The 15,191-nt window shown below is 40.0% G+C and overlaps 1 protein-coding gene across 5 annotated transcripts in view; it reads right to left on the bottom strand.

The window, feature by feature from the left end:
* Nucleotides 1-6,675: 6,675 nt before the first annotated feature.
* trim25 (tripartite motif containing 25) overlaps nucleotides 6,676-15,191 on the bottom strand; it is a 32,256-nt gene continuing 23,740 nt past the window's right edge. Inside the window, exons 2-12 of one of the 5 annotated variants that reach the window (XM_077199000.1) lie at nucleotides 13,073-13,168; nucleotides 12,628-12,861; nucleotides 10,677-10,845; nucleotides 10,549-10,575; nucleotides 10,304-10,396; nucleotides 10,141-10,206; nucleotides 9,960-10,019; nucleotides 9,626-9,724; nucleotides 8,872-8,931; nucleotides 8,002-8,552; nucleotides 7,880-7,961 (exon numbers count right to left, since the gene is read on the bottom strand). In XM_077199000.1, coding sequence (XP_077055115.1) covers nucleotides 8,020-8,552; nucleotides 8,872-8,931; nucleotides 9,626-9,724; nucleotides 9,960-10,019; nucleotides 10,141-10,206; nucleotides 10,304-10,396; nucleotides 10,549-10,575; nucleotides 10,677-10,845; nucleotides 12,628-12,861; nucleotides 13,073-13,168 — 1,437 coding nt within the window. In that variant the 3' untranslated portion in view covers nucleotides 7,880-7,961; nucleotides 8,002-8,019. Of the gene's footprint in view, nucleotides 8,553-8,871; nucleotides 8,932-9,625; nucleotides 9,725-9,959; nucleotides 10,020-10,140; nucleotides 10,207-10,303; nucleotides 10,397-10,548; nucleotides 10,576-10,676; nucleotides 10,846-12,627; nucleotides 12,862-13,072; nucleotides 13,169-15,191 lie in introns of all 5 variants that reach the window. The other 4 variants (XM_077198999.1, XM_077199002.1, XM_077199001.1 and 1 more) reach the window with 4 other exon arrangements.

Here is a 15,191-nt window from a genome sequence, read left to right as displayed (position 1 = left end):
GAATGGACGTGGCAGCAATGTCTTTTCTAGAACCGGAACAGTAGTACGGATTTGTCTACCAGTCATGAGCTGTGCTGGACTTTCACCTGTTGCTGCGATTGGTGTAGAGCGATAACCCATAAGGGCCAAGCAGGGGTCCGGCTGTTTGAGGATGTACTTGGCAGTCTGAACAACCCTTTCTGCAGCTCCGTTCGACTGTGGGTAATGTGGGCTGGAGGTGATGTGAGTAAAACCATACCTCTGTTTGAAGTCTTGGAACTCTGCTGATGTGAACTGTGGCCCGTTGTCACTGACCAGTTCTAGCGGGATGCCCCATCTCACAAAAATGTGCTTGAGCTTATTAACAACCTGCTTGCTGGTAATGGTGGTGAGGGAAGCAATCTCAATGTCTCTAGAGAAGTAATCAACAGCGACAAGAAAAGTCTTACCCTCTAACTCGAACAGGTCCACAGCAATCCTTTGCCATGGGCCACTGGGCAGGGGAGTGGTTAACAGTGGTTCACGTCTTTGTGTAGGTTTGTGCTCTCTGCAAAAGTCACATGATTTCACTTTGTTTGTGATCTGTGCTCCGATGTTTGGCCACCAAACTGTCAACTTGGCTCTCTCCCGACACTTGGTGAGGCCCTGGTGACCTTCGTGCAGTTGGTCCAGGACCCCTGCTCTGAGTACTGCTGGAACTACTATGCGGTCGTGGTATAGGACCAGACTGTCCGACTCTGATAAGTGACTTCTGGCTGCATAGTATCCACACAGTGGTGATCCCTCCGTCATTTTGCGAGGCCACCCCTTTCTGATGAATGTGATTACTTTTTGAAGTTCAGCATCGCTTTGTGTGACTCTGCGAATTTCCTCGAGCTTGGGTGACTTGATTGGTTTGCTAGCCACCATAGTGTTCACATATGCCTTTACTTCCGTTTCTGTTTCAGGCACGTAACTGTCTTTCAGTGGATGTCTGGAGAGTGTATCTGCGACTACTAGCTGCTTACCGGGAACATGTTCAGCAGTGACGTTGAAACGCATGAGACGCATAAGCAGTCTCTGACATCGTAGTGGCGTTTTGTCCAGATCGTATGAGTTGATCAATGGCACCAGCGGCTTGTGGTCAGTTTGTAAACGGACCCAGCCCATACCTTGGATGTAGCGGGCGAAACGTTCACAGGCCCAAACAGATGCCAGACACTCCTTTTCGATCTGCGAATACCTCTTCTCCGCATCCGTGAGTGTGCGCGAGCAAAAGGCAACTGGCCGCAGCTCTCCATCGTGGTCTTGCAACAGGGCAGCACCAAGGCCATAACTTCTGGCATCGGCACTGACCACTGTTGGTTTGTTGGCGTCGTAATAACAAAGGGCTGGTGCAGCCATGAGCATAGCTTTTGCTTTGTTAAATGCTTGCTCCTGAGGTTCTCCCCAAACCCACGTAGTCTCTTTCTTGAGCAGGTTAGTGAGTGGATGCAAAACTGTAGACAGGCCTGGCAGGAATTTTCCAACATAGTTAACCAGTCCGAGTACCTGCCGCAGCTGCTCCACATTGGAGGGGCTGGACATCTGAGCGATAGCCTCCACTTTGCTCTCATCAGGCTTCACACCATCCGCACTAATGATGTGTCCAAAGAACTGCAGTTCAGTCTTTCCAAAGTGACACTTGGCCCTGTTGAGCTTGAGACCGGACGCCTTAACCGTCCGCAACACCGCGTCGAGATGGCGGTCATGCTCCTCTGTTGTAGATCCGTAAACCAGGATATCATCCATCACAACTACAGTCCCTTCTAGGCCTTTGAGCAGGTCGGTCATCAGCCGCTGGAAAATCTCAGGCGCTGATGTAATCCCAAACGGTAGACGTTTGAAGCAAAACCGGCCCATTGGGGTAATGAAGGTTGTCCACCTTTGGCAGCTGGGGTCCAATGGAATTTGCCAGAACCCGCTAGAGGCATCCAGAGTGGAGAAAACCTTGGCTCCTGCTAGCTTAGGTGTTATATCATCCAGTGTGGGCAAAATGTAACGTTCGCGTTTCACTCCCTTGTTCAAGCGTTTCAAATCCACACACACTCTGACCTCGTCCTTGTTGCGTTTTGGAGCGGGCACCATTGGAGCACACCAGTCCGTCGGCTCTGTAACTTCCTCAATGATCTCGAGGCTCAGCATACGCTTTAGCTCTTTCTCCACCTTTGGAAGGAGCGGAAACGGAATTCTGCGTGGCGTGTTGACGCTGTATGGGACTGCTTCCTCAGTCAGCTTGATCTTAACAGGCTCGCAGTTCAGTAGTCCTATTTCCCCGAACACATCGCTTATTAAGTCACTCGTGATAGCATTGACTCTTGCTACCAGCCCCATACGCTTTGCCACTGCCTTGCCCAACAAGTTACTAACATACTGTCCTTTTATGACTGTAATCCAGTATTGGTATTTCTGGCCTTTGTATGTAGTGGTGGCAAGGAACTTACCCACGCATTGGACTTTCCCGCCAGGGCTGTACACTGTTGGCCTGGACTTGTTCAGTTTTGGTTTTTGACGTAGTTTGCTGAAAGTCGCATCAGTCATAACGGTGGTATCAGCACCTGTGTCAATTTTAAAATCCACCGGACTGCCATTCACTAGTAACTCTACATCCCAGTCAGTATCCGGGTTTGACTCCTCAATGATATTTGGCTTTGACTTTGTGGTTGCTCTCAGGAATAGTTCTCCAATAAAAAATTAATCCTCGTCTGAATCCATAGCAGCCTCTGCTCTGACCTCTTTCAGCATTTTGGATTTACACACAGCCTCAAAATGTCCGATTTTATTGCACTTTCTGCACCTTTTGTTACGGGCTGGACAGCTTTCTTTTTTTTCATGCATCCTGTTGCATCTCTGACAGTTCAGTTTATTCTCACTGTATTTCTGTCCTTGTCCCTGCCGCGGTTTATCATAGCTCCTCCTTGTGCTATTGTACTGTTTGTGTCTCACCTCATTCACTGTAGTTTCCACACGCTCTGCACTTTGTTGTTTCACTTGTTCACTTTGCCGTGCAAGCTGGATGGCTCTCTCCAGAGTCAGGTCCGCCTCTAGCTGGAGTTTTTGTGAAACCTCTTTGTCCATTATTCCTATGACGATCCGGTCCCGGATCTGCTCGTCCTTCCCCGCACCGAACTCGCAGTGCTGCGCGAGCTCGTACAGGCTCCGCACGAAAGCTTCAACTGTCTCACCGGCCCTTTGGCCGCGTTTATGAAAACAGGCGCGATCGTGGATGACGTTTCTTTTCGGGACAAAGTGCTCATCAAACTTCTGCATCACTAGATTAAACTCATATTCTGGCTGTGGCATGGCCTCGGTTGCCGCGGGAAACACAAACGAGCCGTAAATAGGTTCAGCATCTCTCCCCATCGAGTACAAGAGCGAGTTCACCTGCACTTCGCTGCTCTCTTTGTCGAGTTTCGATGCGACTCTAAACCGGGAGAATCTCTGCCGCCATGTAAGCCACTCCGCTGGCTGCGAGAAATCAAACGGCTCGGGAGGTCCAAACTTTGCCATCTTGCTCTTAATGTCGGCGTGAAATCCTTAATTCTGACACCATGTCATGATATGAAGCAAGACACGGGTCGTGGTCTTGATTAAGATCGTTTTATTCGTCTAGTACAGAATAGCATAAGTTATGCGTTCGACTCTCGTGGTTAGCATACCCAGAACTACGGTAGCTTCACCTGGACAAAAGACAATCTCACAACATAGGGCTGAACGATAAATTGCATTTGCGATAAAATCGCGATATGATGAAATGCGATTTTGTAACCGCAAAAGCTGCGATTACACTGGTCACGTGACGCGAGAGAAAAGCAGTCTGCAGATCAAGCATCAACTTGGCACGCTACGCATAGGTAGGGTGACCACCTGCTAATAAGCCCAAGGTGGGACAAGGGGTATGTTTCTGAGGGACAATGTGGGACACTGCCTGGCGCGGCGTTGCCCCCACCCCACGGACAGACTCACTGATAGTGGTTTACCCATTTCTAGCACATACCACCTTACATGGTACATTAATAATGCCCTATTCCCCTAAACATGTGTAATTGCTGATGTATGCTCATGAATAGGCCAACCAATGTGTATTTTTTTCTAAATAAAGATTCATAATATTTTGAACATTCAATGAATTGACAGATGCACTTCCACTTACGATATACTTTAGCTATTTAATTTTATTTATTTTTCATTACAATTTATTCACCTTAAATAAATAATAATATAAAATTATAGGATTAACAGGAATAGCTTTTTTTCACATGACGTCACGTCACTGCGTTGCCATAGCGATACATACAGATGGAGGGCAGGAAGTGATTTTCTATATTTAGGACTCACTATAACAAACTCAAAATGCCTATGTTTTGCGTCGTTTATGGTTGCTCAAATCGATCAAACCTCGAGGAGTTTTTATCGTGTAACAAAATTTGTTGTTCATAAGGGGGGAAAATACAAGAAATTGACAGAAAAACATCGGAAGAATTGCCGGTCGGGAGGAGCCGAATGGTAAAATGCCCGTGTGTGTCAGTGATCACTTCGTCAAAGCTGAGTTAATACAGCTTATGTGTCTGTTTGTGTAACGTACACGTTTTTGAACTTTGTAAAGTCAAAGTATGTCTGTGAGACGAGGTAGTTGCTGATATCTACCGCCTCAATGGCAGGCAAATCTTTCAAGTTGAAAATCGGTCCTCTTCATAACGTATGGATCACGTCCAACATATGTTTAGATTTTTTGTTTATATATTTCTCTTGTAATAGCGTCTAAAGTAGTACAGTATGGACTTTCCTCCATCACGTCCATTGCGTTCTTCACTTCCTGCCCTCCATCTGAATTTCGCGCGTCAACACAGTCACGTGACTGCAAACAACCTATTGTAGTTGCTCAACACCACAGGAACAGTTTAAAAAAAATTCTTAACTCACAACTCCAGAGGTTCACGGAACGAGAAGTCACTGCGCTGTCATGACAACAATGAAAAAGTTGACAACAACCTAGTCAGCAATTCAACTGAGGTCACGTGGGTGTGGCAACAGTAGCGTGCTGAACTGTCAAGTAATGTTCGTTTGGGTGCCTGGGGCTCGAGGATATAGAGCGACCGACTTTTTTTTTTGAGCAAGCATTGATTATGCGTGACACGGTCTCAATTTGCGGGACGCATGAATTGGGCTTCAAACGCTGTGGTCGGGTGGTCACCCTACGCATAGGTCTGGCATACAGGAAAGAAGAGTTTATTTTTTTGTATGTGATATTGTGTTATATATTCTCTCTCCAACAATTCTGGATGGATTCAGAGAATTTCAGAATCGAGTCTGAGCTTAGTTTTTAAACACAGATGCGTGATGATGCTGTGCGTGCTTTAGAAACAACCGTATTCTGCTTGCTTCTAATCTCTCTCTCTCTCTCTCTCTCTCTCTCTCTCTCTCTCTCTCTCTCTCTCTCTCTCTCTCTCTCTCACACACACACACACACACACACACACACACACACACACACACACACACACACACACACACACACACACACACACACACACACACACACACACACACACACCGCTCGAACCTTCCGAAAAATTAGCTTTCATAAAGTTCGGGGTTTAAGCGAATCACAAGGACAGTCGTGGGCTTCATTGCACAGGTTTTGCCAATTTGTTGCTCTTGCAGTCCGCGGTCTTGGCCGCCGGAATTTTCCTTACAAATGGTCCACAAAGGCATTATTTATGTCTTTTGGAATGCAGTGGGCTTATATTAAAAATATGAAAATCACCGAGAAAGCTGCTTTCATTTTAAAATACTTACGCGCGCTTTGTGAAGAGTGCTCGTGCATGCGGCTGTGAGCGACTCATTGGTTAAATGTACTTGCATCTCAAAATGCTTTTGACGCGAAATTAATGTAAACACGGTCAGTTAAATCTTAAACCAACAGGACAAACCACATTTATGATTTCAAAAGAGATATGTGCATTAGTGTGAATGCAGCTTATCGTATAGGGGGAAAATCACTCCAGCTCTTGAATGGAAAACGTTCAGACAGCCTACTTTTAAATAGTGAAATCACTCTTTATTTATTGCTTGTAATGTTTTTTTTTCTTCCTCTTTATTTACTAGCTTTTATATTTTGAAGCTATATTAGTTTATAGCCCATTTAAAATTCTTAACATGTAATTGGTTTAATTAAATGTGTTCTATATTTAAAGTATGTATTTACACATGTAATTAAATACATATTTTAAGTGTTATTAAGATTAATTAATAAGAAAAAAATTAGAACGGATCATGAGCTGCCTAAAGATTCCCTTCCCTACTGTACAATGATTTATTGCTTGTCTTTGTCGACTAATACAGAAGGTAAAGAACTTAAAGTAATCGCATATTAAATCGCAATCACAATATTTGTTAAAAAAAATCGCAATTAGATTATTTTCCATAATCGTTCAGCCCTAGTTATGAGTTATTGAAGCCTGGGATATTTTGCACTGACTTCTATATGCTAGAAACATGGCATGGTTGACACCCATGGTTTATGGCTTGAATTTCACAAGAAAATAAAGCATAGTTTTGATCTTCTCCTGGCAATGTGTTTGATGTGGGTTTGTTTGCATATTTGTTGTGAATCAAATTACAAGTTGGTGATGGTTCAGCTAAATAATTTATCTAAAATTAATTAAAACGCAATGATTTTTTTGTTTAAAGATTTGTTTATTATTATTATTATAAACATTTTATTGTTCAGCAGTGAAAACAAATTGAGCTGGACAAACGAACAATCACCATTTCAGAAGCAGGATCAAGTCATTCCATAACTGAATATCACAACAAGTGTGATAAATACAACAGACAATGATAGGAATACATATACACCAATATTAAATGCACTTTTATAGGAGACAAGGCCCAAAAATATACATAAAATATCAGAATGATGCTAATAAAGGCATGAACATACCCGGTCAAAAACCAACAAATGTCAGGAGTAATCATGTCATGAAGTAAAACACTTCAAACAATTCACAACTAAATTCTGCAACTTAACATAATTCAGAGAACAATGAATATCACATTTGCAAACCACATATGTACACTGAATTTACCCCTTAATGGATCGATGATGTATGACTATTATGGCTTTTTGTAATACTCGATTCTGGTTGACACTCTGTCGAGGTTTATTTTGCAATAATGACAGTTTGATTGTATTAGCCTTTAGATACCAATCCATCCATCCATCCATCCATCAATCAAACATTTTTTTTGGTCAATATTAAAATAAATTAATGAACATTTACGGACTACAAAGTATTTTTTATGAAGTCTGTACAATCCCAACATATTAAAATTCGAATTAAAAATGTAATATGACAACCCTGGCTTGATTGTCTTCCATGGTCCTTTGAAAGACACACCAAATTAATAAGAATAATAATAAAAAAAATAGAGTGAAAGTTCCCCCATAAATGAAAGTGCTGTATTAATTTACTCGCCCTTGTGATTTCCTTTTTTTTTCAACAGAAATTAAGATTTATTTTTTACTTATAATATACAACATTTTTGTCCATCCATTTAATGATTTAATTGAAGTTATCCATTTAAAGTCAAGTCAAAGCAACCTTCAAGCAAGCTAAAAACATTTAAACATTTAATAAAGAGATCGTAAAAGTAATCCATACAAATCGAGCAGTTTAATCGAAGTCTTCTGAAAATCATCACTTTATATGCTGAACAGATTTAATTTAGGATTTTATTCACATATAAACATTAACCAACACACATAGTATCTAATACGGTCAACAGCAGCTCAATCGTGATTACTTGATGCACAAGAACAAGCCTTGATAGTTCAAACGTGCTTGCTTTGAGGGTTGTGATGTGACAACAATCCTCACTGGATGTTTTTATAAACTTGAAGCTAGAGTGGACTTTCAATGGATGGACAAAATGATGAGAGAATAAAAAATATATATATTCTTCGTGTCCCAAAGATGAACGAAACATCATTAATATAACAGTTCACCTCATACAGTTTTAGTTGCTGAGCTTGCACAGAGACACAGAAGAGCCATTAGAGAAGATCCAGAAAGCTGGATAAACAGCCTCAGTGAAAGGGAAGACGAAGGTGTGGAAGGGGAAGGCCCGGTCCTGCACATTATAGAGAGTTGCGCTTCCCTGATCGCAGTCCAGCAGGACGCCCACACGGCTTGGGTTGGGATTGGCCAACACCGTCTCGATGCTGTTGTGCCATGCGGAAAGCTTCACGTTAAACCACTCCACACACCAGGATTCTGCATTACGCCCCAGGCGGCTAGCAGGACCCTTGCGGTCAATTCTTCCGTATGCAAGGCCCAATCCACAGAAGTTGTTACTGCTCATTTTGATCTCCCAGTAATGACGGCCCTGAGAGAAACCCTTTGTGCAGAGCACCTGGGAACAGACAGAAAAGCGAAGGGGAATATCTGGATAGTGAGCAGGGTCATCCGAGACTGTCGCTTTGGTGTTGTTTTCAGACAGGGAAATCCGCTTGTGAGCTGTTCTGACATCAAAATTGAGGATAGTGCCATCTAGACAGGAGAAACACACAAGCACGTAAATGTGATTATCAGGTGATGAAGATGGACAATTGGATAAAAAATTAAGGCCTAGTTTCACAGACAGGGCTTAGATTAAGCCAGGATTAGGCCTTGGTTCAATTAGGGCAATAAAGTAGATTTTATGAACATGCTTTAGAAAAACATTACTGGTCTGCATCTCGAGCCAAAACAATGGCACTGATATATTTGAAGATATGTCAGTGAAAGTTGATTTCAGTTCAAACATACATTTTAGTCTGGGACTAGGCTTAAGTCTTGTCTGTGAAACAAGGGGAAACTATGTACTCACATTTAAGAAGTTCACTCCTTTTAACAAAGTTTTGCGCAGCTGGTGAACTAAGAGGTTGAGCTGTAAAAAGAGAAAGAAGAAATAAAAACCTTTCAGCAACAACTAAAGAATTGACTATAAAATGAAATGTTTGCTCATTTTATACATGCATTAGTATAACAAAACCATAACAACAACTAACAGCTCTCAACCTGTGACAGTGAATAGTCCTACGGAGCCATGTTCGTTATAGAGATATTACATTGTGAAAAAAGCTGTTGATTAAATGAACTGCATATATAAAAAATAATTGTTCATGCAAATTAACTATATTAATTTGACTAATTGTTCTCAAACTGATTAATTAGCAGAATTTAACTTATTACACCACCTGCACTTGACGTCATCAACGACAGTCCTATATGTTTGGTTTAAATGCTAGAGGTGTGATCATGTTACTACAGTTTTTTTTTGGAAACATTTGTGAACTAGCTAATTCATTTCTCCAATAATGCACTCTTAATAGTGAGTTTGTCTTTGTACAGGAATCGAACCCCTGGGAGATTTAATAAAATAATACATATAAATTGAATAATGGTCTGATATATCTCTATTGATTCATTAATTAATTGATTGATTGATTTGAATGATTTGATTGATTGCTTTTAGAGTAGAATCTAAAGTCTATTCCGGAATTACAATGAGGAGCACAGACTCCTTACAGAAAAGAATACATTTAGAAGGGGAAAATTTAACAAGAGCTTTTCCCACATACATATGTCAAGTATGTCTACAGTTTTAGGTGTGAAGTCAAGCAAGTTCTCCATGCTTTTGGAGAAAACAGGATTTATTCCTTTAGGGGGATTGCTGGATCCTGGCAAAGAAGATATATCTAATGTTAGAAACATTTCAAAGACATACTAATTTTATTCACATTCCTTTTCAGAAAAAAATATGAGAATATCTCTGTGAACCATAAGATACTAACAAAGACCCCTCCTTTTCCAGTCCAATCACTAGGTGTGGATATGTTCTACACACATAACGCTAATCAGACGAACAGTAATAGACAGTTGTAAAACACTGAAAATATGGTGGTCAGAGCTTACTGTTTGACTTCTGGTCTTTACGTTCTTTGGGATCTTTGAGCTCTTTATTAGGATTCCTGTCTATTAGGAAAAGGGAACAATGAAAGGTGTAAATAAATACACACACACACACACGCACGCACGCACGCACGCACGCACGCACGCACGCATACATATATATATATGTGTGCACTTGACTTACTTCTCTGTTTAGCTCCTAGAGCCTTGGTTTTGGGAGTGCAGGCTGGGCTGGGAGAACTCATACGTGCTGAAATATATCAAGAAAATAATGAAAGAATAGTGATGGATGGATGTACTGAATCAGGAAAAACAGCCCATTCACTTGTAAAGGAGTAACAACTTACACATCTCTTGGTTGAAAGCTAAATCTCTTGGATACTCTCTTGGATGTGACAGGGGTGGATTTAGCAGGAGTGCAGGAATTGGGAATTGGTTACCTAGAGGATTAGAGGACTAGTTCACATCTTCTGCCAGCAGCTTTAGTAACATCAACAACATACAATCAGGCAACATAATCATTTGTATAAACATGTTTTTATGTGATTATGTCCCAGATTTCCACAACAATCATTTCAAAAGACAATCTCACCTGAACCAAGAACAGATTTTTCAAACTCTGGAAAAACATGTCAGAAATCTAAGCATGCTGTATTCTTGAACTTACTACAAACATTAAAACAAGCTGCACATTTTATTCAAGCTCCCACATTAACACACCTGGTTTAAGTACAAAGATTCTGTTATCTGCTGGCTGCTCCATTAATTTGGTGATCCATTCCTTTAGTGCAACTGCAGAGGAATGGTAAGCTATCACCTCTTTACCTTCCACAGTCATGCGAGGGTTATAAGGCTCAAAATTTACCACTGAGGGCAAATCCACAGAGGCCTGTGACAGAGAATGACAAATAATGGCAAACAAGCGGCATTGAACAACATTCAGGTTAGGTATAAAACTGATCAAGTGTGAGAGCTCATGTTTAATTTTCTTGAATTAACATGCCCCCCACCCCACAAGAATTCATTATATACAGTTGTAATTGAAATGATTCAATCCCCATTGCAAATCAGGTATATTGGCAAAATTTTGACTTTCAGCTGTTTGCGAATCAAACAAAAATAATTGAAATAGCTCAACACAACAAACTTTTCAAGTGGTTTCCCCAAATTCAACTGAAAATTTAACTTCTGCAGTCTCAAAATTATTCAACCCCCTGAAATGAATCATTGAATTGAACACAAATCTGCAAAACCAGGGTTGTCTCAAGCACAGCTGATGCGACTAATCAAGGGCTTTATTAGTTGCAACAGCTGGGCTTGAGCTAGAACACATTAAATATCTGAACAGGCTAGGTTTGTTGAGTGTCACGTTTTACTGGATGTTAGAAATATGGCTGAGTCAAAAGAATGGTCCAAAAAGTTAAGAGAAGATAGCATCACCCTTCACAAACAAGGAACAGGATGCAAAAAATAGCGAAGGCACTAAATGTTCCTGAAGACACCGTTGGAAAAATAGTTTGCAAGTTCAAAGTTACAAAGAACAGTGATTACACTACCTGGACAGGGCAGAAAAAGGAGGCCATCAACTGCTGCAACCAGATTTCTGAGAAGGCAGATTTAAAAAAAACCTCAAATGACTGCAAAAGACCTGCAGCAAGACTGTAGTTGCAACAGGCACTTAGGTTTCAGCTTTCACAATAAGGCGTGCACTAAACGCATGCCGTTTCCATTCCAGAACTCCAAGACGTACAGCAAAAGCACAAGAAAAGTTGGCTCAAACTTTTTTTAAATCATATAAATAAGCCATAGAAGTTTTGAGATTCTTTTCTGAGGAGCGATGAAACAAAACTGGAACTTTTCAGCCCTATGGATCATGTTTGGAGAAAGGAATGAAATATGCTGAAAAAAACACTCAGCGTATAGTTAAGCATGGTGATTGCTCGGTGATGCTCTGGGGCTGCTTTGCATTATCTGGCACTGGAAACCTGCAGCGTGTGGAAGGCAAGAAGGATTCATTGAAATATCAGGAAATCCTAGGAGAAAACGCCATGCCGTCAGTGAGGAAGCTAAAGCTTGTGCATCTATGGACCTTCCAACAGTACAATGAACTCAAGCATACCTCAAATTCCTCCAAGGCTTGGTTGGAGAAGAAGTCCTGGAAGATTCTACAGTGGCCATCACTGACTTCAACCCCATATAGAATCTCTGGTGGGATTTGAAGAAGGCAATTGTAGCACACAAAGCCAAGAATATTACTGAACTGGAGGCCATTGCTCATGAGGAATAGGCTTAGATTCCTCAGAAATACTGCCAGAACCTGATGTCTGGTTATACATCTCGTTTGCAGCAGGTCATAACAGCAAAGTGTTCTACTAAGTACTAAAGACGCTTGCCATGAAGAGGTTGAATAATTTTGAGACCGCTGGGTCATTAAAAGTTGCATTTTCAGTTGAATTTGGGAAAACCAATTGAAGCATTTTTTTTTTTGTTTTGAGCTATTTCAATTACTTTTGTTTGATTAGTTCATTGCAAACAGCTGAAAGTCTGTATATTTTTGCCAATAAAACTGATTTGCAGTGGTTGAATAATTTCGACTACAACTGTATATCTAAGGTACAAATAAGAGTTATAAAGCAGAAAAGTTTTAATTTAAAATTATACTGTGGATCACCTTTAAGAACGCGAGGGATTGCGACTGGTCCAAGAGTATGTTGATCTCAGATTTGGTCCTGTTCATCTTCTCGATGTTCTCATTAAATTTCTTCATCAAGGAGACCAGTTTGCTCTGACCTTTCTCCTGTTCCTTATCAATAGCAAACATTGCCTCTTTCTCATCACGGTCGATCGCTTCTCTGATCTGCCTGTATTCTACCTCAAGAATACGTTTGCGGGTTGTAGCTAATTCCTGGGAAAGCAACACCAAAGAAAATGTAAGCCCAAAGTCTAAAACTCCATCTTATGAAGCTCCTGACGTTTGAGATGCATGCATGGAGTGTAATTCATGATGGTAGGTAAAGGGACATGCACATCTTGAATCCTTTCATCTTACATCAGCATCAGTCTGTCTGATTCTGCTAATACCCAAATAAACCAAATAAAAATGAACATTTACTAACTTTTAATTTGGTTTGTTGCTCCTTCATCTGTGTGATAACCTGCTCATTCTTGTCAGTTTTGTCTTCAAGGATGTTGAGCTTGTCAGTCAGGTCAGTCTAAAATATTTTCAAGAATAAAAGGACACAAAGTATTTTAGAGAATCCCTTCATTGCTGAATGATTCAGAACACACAATGTTTACATGTCAAAATAAACAAAAAAAAGAAAATATTAGATTATTGAGCACTACGCTTGAGCTGCAATGAGAGAGAAAAAGAAGAAATAAAAAGCATTCAGCAACAACTAGCCTATAACTAATCGACTCCAAGGGGAATTAAAGGTTTGCTCATTTTATTCTTGCCTTAATGTAACAAATCCAACCAATCAGTAATGCATTTCCCAATAGCATTATTAGCTAAATATGATTGCAATTTTCCCCTGTACCATAGTTCAATGATTTGGCATTTCCTGAAACCAGGTTTTCAACAAACAATGTGTGGCAAACTTGTGTGGTTGAAACTATACCTCCCGAACTGTGATAGTGAACTAGTCCTAAAAAGCCATGCTCATTACAAAGAAATTACGTTGTGAAAAAAGCTGCTGACTAAATTAACTGCATATACAGGTGTAAAGTGTACACCAATCACATACTTCATAACACGATAAAAAATGTCTTTCTGTTGTTTGTGCAAATTAACTAGCCTATATTAATTTGACATTAATTGCTTTCTTGAACTGATTAATTAGCAGACATTACAACACCACCTGCGTTTGACATCATAAAACATTTGACTAGATAGTTAATTGATTCTGTATTTTGCTTAGGGTCACTTTATTTCAGTATTACGATTAAAAAAAACACTGTCACAATCAGTTATTGTGAAGTTTACATAAGAAGCTCAAGCTATACAAAAGTTTGTTTTTGTCGTCAAATTAAATTGCCTGAGCAGCATTCCAAGAGTACTAATACTTAGTAGCCTATAACCGTGCTGCAATGACACATTATTTTACAGCGCTGCAATTACTGACATACATGATTAGTGACATGACTTAGAAATGAAGTTACAGAAATAATATCGAAATGCTTATGTCAGTGTACGCAGGTGCGGCAGCTGTGCTTACATGGACCCTAATAATCTGATTATAATCCGACGACTAGCACAGTCGGAATAAAAAAAGTCACATGTAACCACATCATCAATCGGAATGAACTGGCTAAAAGGTACGTTTACATGGACACTTTTTTGTTTCAATCACAATGAAATCATTCCAATTGATGAATCCGAATGTAGTGTTTACATGAATGCCAAATAAAGTTATCGGGTTGATGTCAAGTCAAGTCACCCGTATTTATATAGTGCTTTTTGGAATACAGATTCAAAGCAGCAATAAAAAGTGATAACAGGAAATTAATATAAAAAAAGCTTGTTTTTCTCTGTACAGCAGATCTAGAAGCAAGTCATTGTCCTGTTTAAGTAAGCATTGATTTATTTCTGTTGTAAAAATTATCAATTATTATTTTAGGGGCTGTTTACACGACACCATTTTCCACTGAAAACAAAAAACTTGTTATGCGTTCTGGCCGTTCATTTTCCACAACAACAGTGTTTTGGTGGCCTGAGTACACAAACTTTCAAATACGTTTTAGGAATGCTGTTCAAATATGAAAATTTGATAACCAATATATTGGCCGATAAATATAAATCCAAAATTTTATATACTTTGAGAGCCTGGTTACAAAATCAAAAGGCTCACTATTAAAAGCCATGTCCCAAACAAACATTTTACAATAAGGTTTCATTTTGTTAGCATTAGTTAACATGAACTAACAATGAATGAGCAATAATTTTAACAGGATTTATTCATCTTAGTTAATCCTAATCATCACCAGTAAGTGCCAGAGTTTTCAGTGTTCTTTGTCCGGTCTCATTAATGCCTGAGTTGTATTTGTTTGCCTGCCTGTATTTGAGTTGACTCGTGTGGATTATTAAAGACTTTCTAAACTTAGGCTACTGTTCTTCTTCATCATCTGTTCTACAAATGTGCGTGACAGGTTCATTAATAAATATTCATATTTATCTACTGTTATTTTGGCTTGTCTTTTTAATTTTAAGCTGAAAACTGCTTGTTCTCTGATTTT

This window comes from Siphateles boraxobius, unplaced genomic scaffold (assembly GCF_051911475.1).
Source record: "Siphateles boraxobius isolate OS27281-9 unplaced genomic scaffold, OSU_SipBor_1 41, whole genome shotgun sequence".
Taxonomy (NCBI): Eukaryota; Metazoa; Chordata; class Actinopteri; order Cypriniformes; family Leuciscidae; genus Siphateles; species Siphateles boraxobius.
This window is presented reverse-complemented; position numbering and strand designations above follow the sequence as displayed.